This window comes from Pithys albifrons, chromosome 10, assembly GCF_047495875.1.
Source record: "Pithys albifrons albifrons isolate INPA30051 chromosome 10, PitAlb_v1, whole genome shotgun sequence".
Lineage (NCBI taxonomy): Eukaryota > Metazoa > Chordata > Aves > Passeriformes > Thamnophilidae > Pithys > Pithys albifrons.
In genome coordinates this window covers 9,579,283-9,592,935 of record NC_092467.1, presented here as the reverse complement: position 1 = coordinate 9,592,935, position 13,653 = coordinate 9,579,283, and the positions used below count along the sequence as shown (strand labels likewise).

The 13,653-nt window shown below is 49.7% G+C and overlaps 1 protein-coding gene across 5 annotated transcripts in view; it reads right to left on the bottom strand.

Moving 5' to 3' along the window:
* Positions 1 to 13,653, bottom strand: part of NOS1AP (nitric oxide synthase 1 adaptor protein) — a 43,361-nt gene that overhangs the window by 9,950 nt on the left and 19,758 nt on the right. For 3 of the 5 annotated variants that reach the window (XM_071565214.1, XM_071565215.1, XM_071565217.1), the window contains exons 3-8: positions 3,776 to 3,868; positions 3,342 to 3,415; positions 2,653 to 2,761; positions 2,271 to 2,412; positions 913 to 1,052; positions 181 to 348 (exon numbers count right to left, since the gene is read on the bottom strand). In XM_071565214.1, coding sequence (XP_071421315.1) covers positions 181 to 348; positions 913 to 1,052; positions 2,271 to 2,412; positions 2,653 to 2,761; positions 3,342 to 3,415; positions 3,776 to 3,868 — 726 coding nt within the window. The remainder of the gene's footprint in view (positions 1 to 180; positions 349 to 912; positions 1,053 to 2,270; positions 2,413 to 2,652; positions 2,762 to 3,341; positions 3,416 to 3,775; positions 3,869 to 13,653) is intronic. The other 2 variants (XM_071565216.1, XM_071565218.1) reach the window with 1 other exon arrangement.

Below are 13,653 nucleotides of genomic sequence, written 5' to 3'. Positions count from 1 at the left end.
TGCCCCATTGTCTGAGTCACAGTTTCTCCCACAATTGCCACCTGAACATCTCTGCCTGTAGCTCCCCACAGACCAGCCTGCCTTCAACACTGCCTCCAGGCAGGGATACTCTGGTGGCACCAAGGGGTTCAGTGTGCCCCAGCCCTGCTCCTGGTCCCAGGAAAGAGTGGAGGAGAGAACCTGTGCCACGGCCACTTGTGTCTGCTGCTGCTGCTGCTGCAGGAGCTGCTGGAGAAGCTGCATCTGGTGGTGGGCAGAGAGGGGTGTTCCAAGGTCAGGCAGCTGGGCAGAGGAGGGCAGCAGCATCTTGGGTGACGCTGTCAGTATATCTTCAGGGTGGAGGCAGCCCTGCAAAACACCAATATCCAGAGTGCGATCCCTGCCCCTCACCACAGAGAGCCACCAGCCACACACAGGCTGTTGGCAGAGTAGCCCCCCAAAATACCCAGGAAAGAAGCAGCTGTATTCAAAGCAAATGCACACTTTGCTGGGGGTGTTGACAAACTCTGAAGACAGTATTTTTTCCATTTTGACAACAATCCAAGTACTTTTGTAGAAAATGCACAAAAAGGCTAATGCTCCCTATGGGAATTTCCACTATATCAAAAAACTCTTTTATTTTTGGGTTTTTTTGGTGGAAAAAAATCCCTATCAGCTCTGCCCCAAACACTTTCCGTGTGGTTGCACACAGCTGAGCCTCAGCACAGCGCTCTCCAGGAGTGCCCTGGGCCCCAAGCCAAAGGGCAGCCCTGCAGGCGCAGATGGCTTTGATCTGGGAGCTGCGGAATGCTGCTGAATCCCTCCCAATCCCTGGTGCCCTGGGATGCTCAGAGCCATGGGGCTGAGGCCATGCAGTGCTCCCAGAGTGGAGGTCAGGGACCCAGGCACTTTGGCATCGGTGTAGCCACCCACCTCCTTGCCCACAGCATCGAGGTCGGTCACGCCGCGGCTGAAGTCCAGGATATCGGCTCCGGGCAGTGGCAGCTCCACGGCATCGATGTCCGTCTCCTCCGCTGAGGCGGCTGCCCTCTCCACACCAGAGAGGCGACAGGCTGTGGGAGCAGTGTCAGAACAGAGCACACCCCACTTGGAGCAGGAGTTTGCTACGGTGCACCCCTAGCATGGTGAACGATGCCCGCAGTCGGTCCCCCCTGCTCCCACAACACCCACCCTCCAGCTCTGGGGGAAGCAGGTACAGAGAGATACGGCTGCTCTTCCTGATGCTGCTCAGATAGGGCTTGCAGACAAAAACACACCCAGTCCCAGCACACCAAACCTGGGGAACAGTAGCTAAAACCGCTGATGCTGGATAAATGGGCCACCAAGAGCAGAAAACACAGATAAAACTAAAGAAAGGTAAACAAGAGATTACAGGAAAGAAAAACAAAAAACAGATGCTCAGAATTCTCCAGGGAACTGCATATCACGGCTGGGACATTGTGCAGAGGAAAACCAAACAATAACCAGTCCAGGACAGCCCAATGATTAGGTCATCACAACAGCACTGGTCACAGAGGCAAGCAGGAAACCACAGCCCAGCCCAGGCTGCTCCTATTGGAATGGGGGGATCTAGCCCCCAGCACAGGATGGCAGGGCAGGCAATCCACACACAAGCAGGCAGCAGGACCTGCCAGCATCCTGGCTGGCATTGGAGGGAGTCTGACCAACCTCCAGCACAGGTCCTGGCTCCAAGGAGCAGGGCAGCTCTCTGGGGCCCCACAGAGTTTGGGTGACGGGGCTGGACCAACAGACTCCACAGCCAGGAACATTTGTTCCTGCACCCTCTACTCATGGGTCTAAGAAGGAATAGGGTCCACAGGCTGCCTGCAGCCCTGGCAGACTGATGCAAGACCACAAACACGGCTTAGTCCATCCAGGGAACTCCTGAGAGCCCCAGTCCCAGGCGTGCCTCAGGACACAGGGCAGGTCTGTGCTTGCGGCCTCTTCTGCAGAAGCAGCGAGGGAATGTTTGCAGTGTGTGCAGCCAAGCACAGAGAGCACTCCGGCACCCAGCAGAGTCCCTGGCGCTGCTAATGGGCTCCCAGCAAGGGGGATGTCTGCAAGGATGATGGCTAACACCTAGAGAAGGCTCCTTGCTGGGCAAGATCCCAGCTTGAGCCTGAGGCACCACAGGCCAAATTGCTGTGCAAATCCATTCCCCACAGGTGTCAGCCAGCAAGGAGCAGTATGGGAAGACAGTATTTCTGCAGACCATGTCCGCCAGGCTCCAGGATCCTAATTTAACCTGCACTTTCACCTTTGCAGAATACCTGGGACATCCAGGTCATCTCCGTTCCTCTCACTGTCTCCATCCTCCTGCCCATCTGCATTTTGCTGGGTGTGCTGCAGGCTCAGCTTGTGGCACACCTCAAACGCCTGCCCCACTGTCCGGACGATGCGCATGGCTTGGCTCTGTGGCAGGTGAGGAGAAGAGAGGAGGAATGTAACCTCAGCTGGGCCACCCCTGCCCACTGACCCCCCAGCCTGGCACAGCTCTCAGGGGTCTCTGTGTGCTGTCACAGGGTCTGAGGCACCAGAGCTCAGATCACCAGGATGCTCTGGGCTGCCAACTGCAATGCAGTGCCACGGGTCCTACCCCAGCTGCTCCACCGAGTCCACACCATGAGAAGATGAGCATTGTAGCATCTTTACCTTTTTCTTGGATTTGAAGACATTGCACCTGAAGACATTGCTAGACCCATCCCTGGCAATGTAGCTGAAGATCTTTAGGTCCTGAGAGTCATGAGACACATAAAATATCCTGCAAGGACAGAAGGGAAGGGAGAATATCAGCATACACAAATCCCACATGCCCAGGAGACTGCCAAGGCCACAGCCAGCACTTCCCAGGGCAGCCTCTGCGGCACATCCCTGCTAAAGCCCATCAGAAATTTTTTTGGCAGTGGTTTTGCCTTGGCTGGGAAAATTAGCCTGCTGATTCAGCAGCAGCAAGTGTTTTGCAAAGGCAGCATGGGACTTCTCTGCTCAGCTCTCAGGGAGAGAGTCAGTGGCTCAGGAGCCCTCCAGGGACAGGAGAGAGCAAATCTCACTCCTTGACTGCTCAGAGTCAGCCTTCTTGCCCAGGTGCCTGCTGTCCTCTCCCCAGCATGGCTAGGGCCCTGTCTTGATCCCATTCAGCTTCCTGGGAGAAGTGTTCCATGCTCTTAGGTTTTGGCAAGATGGAGGAAGAGAGCAGGGGACTTTGGAGCACCATGAATGAGGGGAGCTGCCCTCTGCAGGGATAGTGGTGGCTCTCCCTGGTCAGACCCCAGCATGGAGTCAGTGTGGTGTGGGTAAGTGACATGGCAGAGAGCCTGTATCCCCTCACCCAGCAGGTTTACCTGTAGATGGGATCGTGCATGACAAGCATTTTGTTCTCGTCCCAAGCCCATTCTTTTTTCTGCAATGAAAAAAGCTGAAAATGAGTACGTCAGATGCTGTCCTTGAGAACAACGACAGGGCAGAGACAGTCTTGGGAAGCTCTTGTCACAGCTTTGCTGCTGCTCCCTTGGAACTAAGGGTTGAGTCCTGCTGGGGATAGGCCATGTCCCACCTTACCTCTCAGAGGGCCCCCTAAGCCTCTTCTACACCCACAGAGGACCAGCTCAACTGTGCTGCAGGAACATGGTTCACCTGTGGCTGATCCCAGCCCATCCATCCCTCTCCCAGCCCACCAGAGTTTCCCAGAAGCTCAAGAATGCTGCAGGTCCCTGCACTGGGAGAGGAGGGCTCCTGCCATCAAGGCACTGCTCCCCTAGGCACCAGTGCTGCCTACCTTCTTCTTCTTCTTCAGAATGACCTTCACACCATCCACTGACACAACGAGATTCACCTTCTTCTTCTTGATATTCTTGGCTTTAAACTCATACTGCAGGAGATGGAAAAAACACCTGAATTAGCCTTTCTGTGGCAGGACAGCCTCAGGGTTGAAGAGGCGAGAAGGATAGGGAGAGGGGCAGATTTTCCTGATCTTACATGCCTATATCAACCTGCACATCCATGCTAGGACAGGACAAAAGGTCTTTTGCCATGCCCAGGATTTAGAGGAAGAAATACTGGAGCAATCCAGTCCCTGGATGTAGATAATGCTTTGCCCAGCCCTAGATGCTGCTGGGAGGGTAGCTTGTGTTTCAAAGGCACTTGATCTGACCCTCCAAAGGGCCACACCTCCCCAAAGAGGGGTTGCCCCCTCACCACTGGTTTGTGGCCATTGCTGAGCTCTGGTAAGGGAAATGGCATTTAGAGTTAGGTATTTTTGGGCTCAAACTGATAATGATTGCTGAGGATTCTGTGATCCTCTCCAGGGGATATAGGATAATGCAATTACCCACTTCAATTAGAAGTCACTGGACAGGAAAAAATCCCAACAGGAACTTCCAAAGATCAGTGACTAAACACAAAGCTCTGGTCTCGCCCGAGGAAAGAATGAGATTTCCCCCAAATCCATCCACTTTGGCATTTAGAGTCTTACAAGCCAGGAGAGGTCCGGCAGGGAAAGAGGCTAAATAAGCCTTTTAGGCTGAGCAACCTCCTGCTGTGGGACTTTTGAGGAGTCTCACAACCTGCCTGCCACAGGTGCACCCACATCAGGTAACCAGTGTGCTAGTCCCACATGCAGGGTGCTGTGTACAGCCGTGGAAACAGACCCTCTGAGCCCAGCAAAGCCCTGCATCCTGCACCTAGCCTGCCTGAGGAAGAGGGATTTAATTTCTCTTCCCATTATTTTGACAGTGTCTCTGCCAGACCCAGTGCCCTGCCTCCAGCCCTCACCGAGCCTCACCATGACATTTCCAGCACTGCATGATGTATTAACTCTGGCAGCCAGAGCCAGCAGGCAGGAAAAGCTGCTGGCCCTGACCTGTGATCAAATGATAAAAGACCTGAAAGCGCAATTCCTCAAAGCCATTTAAAAGTTGCCGATGGGAATGGGAGATTCGGATGGCTTGGAAAATAGTGTGGGGAATGCAGCTCTGCCCTCCCCCATGCACAGACCAGGCAAGCCCACACACTCCAGGGCTGAAACCAGGGTGATGGGCTGAATAAAGGAGAGCTCAGGCTCCTGCCATGGCTATGGCCAGCCTCAAAACCCCAGCACATACCTGTACATTGACTGCACAGCTTAATCCTCATGAAGAAAGGTCTCACCAGAGTCCCTCACCAAAGAGCTCACTGGTGTGGGTTTCCAAGTCCCATCTTTCATATTCCCCTTCCTGTTATTACTTGCAGAGGTGCAACTGCATTAAAGAGCCCCTTCTCTGTGCCTTGCTAAGACACCAGACCAGTGGCAAGATCAGTGTGTCTGGTACCTAACACTAAAGAAATGTCCTTATTTAGCCCTGAAAAGGTGAGGTCTGTCCCAACTACCTGAAAGGAATTAACTCAGCCCCTTCTGAATCTCTGCATGTGATTTTTCCAGGAGGTGATGGCTGAGCTGGATGTTCTCTGCAGCATCCAGGGCAACTGCACAGCACCTTAGGGTGCTGCAGCCTGATTTACTGGTTCTAATGATCATTGATTATAAACATCAAGTTGCGCTTCTGAGCTGTGGGTGCCATGGGATTTCTATTCTGGGCTACCCCAGGTACTAATTAATGTCTCTTGGAAGAGACAGCAACCCTGAAAAATATCCCAGAGTTAGACAGACTACTTTTAGCCTATTTTTTTTGGTGAGTAACAGCCCCAGGACAGCAATGCAGACAGGCCAGGAGGATTCAGCAAAGATGCTACCCAGCCCTGGCATGTTTCAGGGATTGAATCAATGCAGAGCTCTTTGGAGAGGAGGCAGGCAAGAGATTCTGCCTCAAACCTAGCAGAGGCGAATGCTGCGGGGATAGCTGTTGTGCCTCTGCCACACTAAAGCCAAAGTCCCCTTGTGCCAACAGCTGACAGCAAAACTCCAGTAAGGACCAACAGAAGCAAAGAAGTCCAATTCTCAAAAGAGCTGACTAGCCAGATTTGATAAGCTCTTCCATAAATCCAGGTCTTTATCCTAATGCCAAAGTGATAGCCAGGCTCTTTTGCAAGCCTGAGCCATGTGCTTAGAGAGATATTGCCCATCCCGCGCCATCCAGAGCTCATTAGTGCAGCCAGTCCAACAAGACCAGAGGCTCTCTGGGATACGCTTCCCATGCACAGAAGTGCAGCTCTAGCCAATAAAACACTAATGAACTCGTGCCCACTGGGGCTCTAATGAAACACTAACTGTCATTTAATAATAAATTAGCAAGGAAGAGGATTCAATAAGACAGCAATTTAGCCGAGCTGCCTCTCGCATCCCAGGGCTGTGCAAGGAAGGCATGCTGAGTCCCCCAGGCCAGGAGATGCATTGCTGATTTTGAAGGGCTTTCTGGTTTGGCTTAGGGAGCATTAGCTCTGCATAGTTCCTGTAAGTAAGATCTAAGCCACAGAAACTTTAAGGGATGAACCAAAAGCCATGCAGGGCAGAACCTGCAACAGCTCACGGAGCAGGAGTCCACATTAGCAGTGACAGCAGTTGCCATGACCAGCCCCACTCAATGCCTGGCCATGCTGGGGTGCTGCTCCTTGGTTATGGCAGGAAAAATGCACAGTGATCACAAGCCCTTGCAGGTCTCAGGAAGGCAGCAGCTGATGGTGAAAGCTAGCCCAAGTCACCAGCCCAGAAGCAGTGCTCAGGGCTGGTCTGGGGACCGTTTTTGCACATGTGCATTGTGCAGCCTGGGAGGGGTACCTAGCCCTACACCACCTCCTTGGACTTCTCAAAAATCATGGCAAATCCTTTCCATTAGCAGACTACAGATACCAGCATGATATTTTTGCTCCAGGAGACTACCAATGTCTAAGACAGTCTCACTAACAGGAACCTGCCCTTGCTAACACCTGCCCTGTAAGCCCATTTACTTAAAGAGGTCATTAAAAAACCTCTCTGTATGACCTATCAGAACGTCCCTGACTTGGAGTTACTCTTGATCACAACTCTGCCTACCCCAGGCACAGAGATCTGCTGTGTCTGCCCATGTTTGTGAACAACCCCCCTTCGGCTGCAAAACAAAGAGAAAAAAGCTTGAGGGATGAAAAGCATGAGGGTTTTAGTTTTCCTGCTGCTGGGAGGAGAGCAGAGGTGATGGCAGGGTTGGAAATGCCACTGAAGGGACTATGAGAAGGTCTGCACAGACACAGCTGTTCCATCCAAAACAAGTGGGCACTGGCTGACCCACAGGAAAAGAAAATTCACAGGTTTCCAGAAACACTGGACCACTGCCATACAACCCTTGCTGGGAATACATCCTGCCTCCCCAAAGATGTGCTAAAACCCACAGCATTGCTGATAACAAGTTTCTCTCTGAGCCAATACAAAACTACCTATATGGAGCAAAGCAAAAGGGGGTTTGTCAAAGCCAGCAACATAGGACCCATGCTGCTGCCAGCAAGGGATGGGGATGTTCCAGGGATGTTCAGGGGGAGCTTTGCTATGCATTGAACCAGGAGCAATAGGAGTGACCCTGTAATGGGATTCACGGAGCTGAATGGCAGCAATTCACCCCATACTTGCTGGGCACTGCATTCTGATTTGTGGCAACTACTTCAGGAGGAAAAACACATTCACACATGATGAGCTCAGCTACCAACAGCTCCATCTCGGAGAGCTGAATCCCAGCCTGCAGCTTAATAAATAAGTGATACAGAAATAATTATCCAGCTTGGGATCAAGAAAGGAAAGAGGATTTGTGCAGCTTTCGCACGATCCCCTTGTGTTTCACACTATGTAGTATTTCACTGTATTACTTATAACCAACTAAATGGTGTAATGGTCAGAAGAGCTTTCTTGGCCTTCAACCAGGTAGTTTGTCCATCTTGGGCATGATTTTGGATCACTAAATATCTGTAATAATATTACAAGCTTGGGTTAATTATATGTTAATTCTTGGCTATAGCAATGTGGCAAACCCAGAAGATAGAGAAGAATTAATTTCAGCGAAATACAGAGAAAATAGAAAAAGCAACAGAGAAACCTTCCATTTCTGGACTTTCACAGCTCCACAGTCGTTTCCAACTGAAGCTCTAAGAACTGTACTAAAATTTGTGAGCAAAGATTGAAAATGGACATCTGAGATATATCAATCAAAAAACCTCAGAACCATCAGAGGAAAAAAGCAAAAGTGATCTTAGTAATGAAAAAGAAGTATAAGATCACCCATAAAATCCAACCAACTAAGAAATGAATAAAGATTATACCTTAATTTTACACTGCCCACACAAAACATGTTTCTTTTTTCAACTGGAAAAGAAACATCTATTCCATCAGAGCATGAGAGCCTTACCATTGACCTCAGGTTTGTGGGAGTCTATTCTCAACATCTGTCTTTTAAGCAGAATTCAGTATTTAAATAACTTTGGAAGGAAAAGAAGCCAGCTGGTATATGCATCATTATGCAACACATTCCTACTGGCAGAGTATTAAAATTGCCCTTTCTGAAGAACTGAGTAACATATGTTGCTTAATAGAGAGTGCATGTAACCTTGTCAGCTCAGAGTAAAATTATGTATGAATCCGAGTGTGATGGGTATGTGTGAAAAGCAGGGAAAACTCAGCATCCCTAGAAAGATGCTATCCATCCCTGTTGTGGTGATTTCATAAAGTAGAAGTGTAAGAAAACTTACAACCACGCTAGGTTAGGCAGATCAGACACTAAAAAATAGAGATGCCATCTTTCTAGATTCATCATCCCCCCACATTCACAAGCATCTGGAAAATGTTAACCTGAATAAAAATGCCCTCATTTTATCCCAGCCCATCCAAACTGCCGTGGGTACAGTTCTAAGTCTGCCCACTAGCAGTATTCATCAGTAAGGGAAGGTATCAGGAATGTTATATGGTCAGATTGTACCAGCAGAATACAAATAAACAGAACATGTTTTAATGGAAATTACTCCAAGTGCACTGAGCTCTCCCGTCCCATTTCACCCTCTACTCTCTCCTTAAAAAAAATAAAAACAAAGTTACAAGCTTTTTCTGGAAAAAAGCAGTGGTCTGACAACTAAATTAATAGGGAAATAGCAATTCCCCAAAAATTCATTGCTACTCTGCCCTTCTAAGAAAAATCATAGAAGTGCATGTATTTTTTGCCAGAAAGGTGTAGTCTGTGTTTATCCAGAAAGGACACGAAACTGTGAGCAATGTTGGATCCCCCAGAGCCACCTTTGTCAAACACAAAGGGCTTGCTGGCCAGGACCCTGCACTGTGAGCACCCTGAGGTCTTCTAACCGTGGTGATGCCCCCGCAGCTCCCACGGTTCCCGTAACCAGTGCCTGCCTCCCCTGGCACCCCCTGCGCCTCCTCCATGCAGCTGGCTGGCACAGCAGCTCATAAAATACTTTCAGAGTTAGACTTTAACCCAAGGTCAGCCTGGGCTAATGACAGACGTGGCAGACTAGCAACGGCTTTCCCAGCACTTTGGGGGAGGAGCAGTACTGTGCTCTTGATGAAGAATTAACTTATTAAAAAATGACAGCCAAGCTCAAGTTCAATCGGCACAGGCTCCACTGCACTGAGAATTAATGGCCGAGGGGAAACCACATACCTCGCAATTTCTGCTGCTGGAAACATGGGGAATGACAGTAAATCTCAGAAATGCACAGGAGCTCAGACATAACCCACAGGAGGGAAACTTGAGAAACCTTGCTGGGATCCTAATAGCCGTAATTGTGAGGAATAGCAAACAGCAGCACTGTGCAAGGGATGAGGATTTCACTTTAGTGAACCACACAAAGAAGTGGCACCAACATCAGTGCCCTTGAACAACTCAGAAGCCACCTGCGGGCTGTGCGGGAACAGGAGCCTGTGAGCAACAGGCCTTTTTTCCTGGATGGGGTGCCAAGCTGCCTCAGGGATGGGCACAGAAAGCTGGAGGAGCAGGAATGCAGCACTGGCTTCCTGCTAGCCCTTTGTGGGGTAATCAACACCCAGAGCTCAGCACTGGAGTCCTGCCAAAGCACCAGGAGCAGACTGCAGACAGAATACCTCATCTCTTTTTTCCTTCTAGTGCTTTGTTAACTGAAGGAGAAGTATGACTTCCAGTGTTGGAGGGGCTGCACACATCAAGGTGGGCACTACAGCGAATGCAGGACCACAGCATGCCTGTCTGGCCTGTGAATCAACAATTCCTTGGGCCAAAAGGCTGCAAAAGACCACGTCTTGGTAAGGCACACACTGCATTCAGCTTGCCCAGTGCAGGTGCTGTGTGCTGGGACTGAAAGAAAAGAGCACTGCAGAGGAGAAGGGAATGATTTAAAATACAGCTTTGGCACAGCAGCAAACAGATGCAACCTGGCCAGGAGCAGCCTTGCAGATCAGAAGAGTCCCCAGCCATCTAAGTTACACAGGTCTGGGAATAGCAGACAGCTAAGCATAGTCTACCACACAGCCAAGAGTGGAGGCAGCACTGCCTCTCCCCAGAGACCTGCTGTCAGAAGGGTAGAGCAGCAAAGAGCCAGGGTCCTGCCATCAGGGTCCCCAGGCATGGAGCGTCACTCCCTTCCACTGTGGGCTGCTGCCCTGAAAACGGAATGGCACCTGCCAGCCTGCCCTGGTCTGAGTCTCCCTCCAGCTCTACTGGGGCAGCAGCAGATGTCATGGGATAAAGTGGCTGGAAAGCAGGACATCTCCCAGGAGTGCAATCAGCTTCACCCAAGAGGCATTTCTGAACAAGGCTTCAAGACATCTGACAGTCCACTACTCTGAGCTGCACTTTATGCCCTCAGGGGACTCAGGCTTGCTGGAGATGCGCACGCTGGAATACTTGCTTAGCCTACTAACTTAATCAGCAGTAAATGGACTAAAACCTTCTTTTTAAAAAAATGCCTTAAGCTGCCCTACCAAGGTGCTGTGCTTCTGCCTGTGTCTGTTGAGACCTCCCCATACCCTTTACCTGGGGCATGTGATCCCATCACAGCTCTGGTGAGGTGGTTTTGCCACCCCAGTTCCTGCATGCAGTTGTAACATACATACCTGGCCGTGACTATGCCCATGCTTCACACATGAGCAGGGCACTTGCCATGGAATGCCAGCAGCACCTTCCTGTTCCCCCTCAGGGCTGGAAGACAAAGGGACAAGGATAGGAGGGAGATCTGGGGATCACCTTGGTGTGGTCACTTCACTTGTGCTCCCTGTTCCTGCTGCCAAACCCTGGGTCAAAACTAGACTGTAGTGCTCACAGTTGTAGCAGGGATGGTTCCCATTGTGGGACACAGAACCATGGAAAAATATGGGGGCAGGATCAAAGTTCCTGCCAGCAATATTGGCAAACTGCCAGCACAGCATGGGCAAACATACTGGAGACCTCTGCTATCCTGCTAGCTCTGGTGTAAGGTGCTCCTCAGGATTAAATTTCCCCTGTCAACCTGCCTATGCCCCATTGCTTGTGGTTTTGCCACGAGCTGGACTTGAATTAAATGGCACAGTAATTTGGAAGAGAGAAGGAGGAATAATGAAGTATTGGATGCTTGTTCTTGGGCTTAATGATGCTTTTTAAAACTCCTCCATGGTTCCTTGGAGTTTGCATTTGCACATATGGGAAATGCGGCTCTGGGGTACATGTGTTTGTCTGAAATAGATATGATTTTGGCTTGCACTGACAAGGTCAGTGCCTATTTTCCCATCCAACTTCAGGTTTAATTTTGGTAACTGTCTGTGACGGTTGCAAGTACTGATGGGTATAAATGAGAATCAGTCTAAAAATACCCATGTTGTGAGAGCGGCAGAGCAGAGTGAAGGTTGCTGCTTTGAAACAATCCCAGGATCACAGCATCCCCATTTATCACATAAAATATGTTTTCCAATAACATTGAATACTTCACAATAAATGCCTTCTGCTCAGTTTGCTATTTCCTACCAGAGAGCTGCCTCCATCCACTTCCTCCAACCTCCCCTCACTGCCTCCGAGTTTCACAAGTTGAGGTGGCAAACTGGGACACATACATGAGTCATCTGTGGTTGAAACAATTTCACAGGAATCTCAGAGAAATCAGAATTGGTAAAAATTAAATCAATATCGGTCATAGGGTTAAATGGAGAAAGTTCCTCCAGGTAACAGCTTATTCTCACCCTCTCTTTTGCAGACATCCATTTACAAGATTATTTACTGCACTTACAAGAAATCCTTAAAAAACACCTTACAATCAGAGGTACAAAGGAGACTTGAGAGCTTGCAGCTGCTCTGCATGCCAGGGGATGCAGCAGCACATGAGGGATGCAGCTGGTGGAGCAGGGGCACACCCAGCTGCATCCCTCAGTTCCACCAGCAGCTCAAACCCACCAAGGTCTCTATGCAAAAGTTACTGTTCACTTCATTGGGGCTTGACTTATATCAACATTATAAAAGAAAGCTGGGAATGCTGTCCCATCCTAGCTGTATCATTTCTCCTCCAGCTTGTGCACACTTCACAGTGGCTCCAAGCAGGAGTCACTGCTCACAGGCTGGGGAAAGCGGGATCTCTCAGCCAGGCATAAAGGTTGGTGGAGACCATGTAACAGTCTAATCTCCAGCCTTGAAAACATCCCTAAACCCCGTTCAGAAATCCAAGGAAGTGGTAACAGCACAGACTGGACCTGTGTGGGAGGTGGCAAGTCCTCCTGCACTTACATGCTGCCACCTCCGGTGATAAAGCGAGAGTGTAAATTAACCAGTGAGTGGGTGCATGTGGGATACTGGTCAAACTGGTTACAAAAACAACAACTAGGCTTTGAGCTACTTCCTTCAGCTAAGGAAAACAAGGACGGGCTCTGTGTGCATCTGCAGGCACTGTTCTCACACTGCTTTTCACAGCCTGGGAGAGAGAAGACAAGAAATGAGCTGTACACGTTTTAATATTTGCCACCTGTTGCTAGAATAAGCAGAAGCACATTCCTTGGAAACCCCACATCTGACTGGAATTTGTGGTATTTTTAATTACACATGCATTGGTTCAACCTATGCAGGCAAAAGCAGTGGGTGCACAAGTTGTTTGGTGCAATCGCCCTTTGAAGAAGCCACAAGAGCCTGGAAATGGTCTCTGTTCATCCAGCCCACAGCTGGTTTGAGCCCATGTGCTAGAATGATCTTGGCTTAAAGAGCAGCATTGCCATTTGCAGCAGTTTTGTCATGCCCCTTTTCAGTAATCCCTAATAAACTCCTGCCCCTTTCTGGCACCACCAAGTCCTGATGCAGGACTGATGGGGATTGAGCAGTGCAGGCAATGTCCAGACCAACATCTTCCTCCACCTGAGAAAGGAAACAAAGTTTCTGTGTTTCAGATTAGCATTCTTTCCCAAATTCTTTCTTTCTGACACAGACTCTGCCTTAAGGCAGCTGAGATAATCCCTACCCACACGGAGAGGGTCAAAAGCAGGGTTGATACTGCAGAAGAGCAGAGTCACCCCAAATCCACCCCGAGGGCAGGTGACAAAGGAAGGGGCACCCTAAAAAGACACACACACAGCACTTCAGAAAGGTGTCAGCTCAGCAAAGTGAGTCAAATCACGCCACAGTGGTATTTACACCCCAAATTGGGAAATACAGGATTTATTTTAGTATTTTTAACTGCTCTCCACAGAGTTGCTCTCCCACAGTTGCATGAAAAGCTTGAGTAAAACCAGTTGAGAAGGCAGATGAGAATAGCCAGGCAGAGATGCAGTGA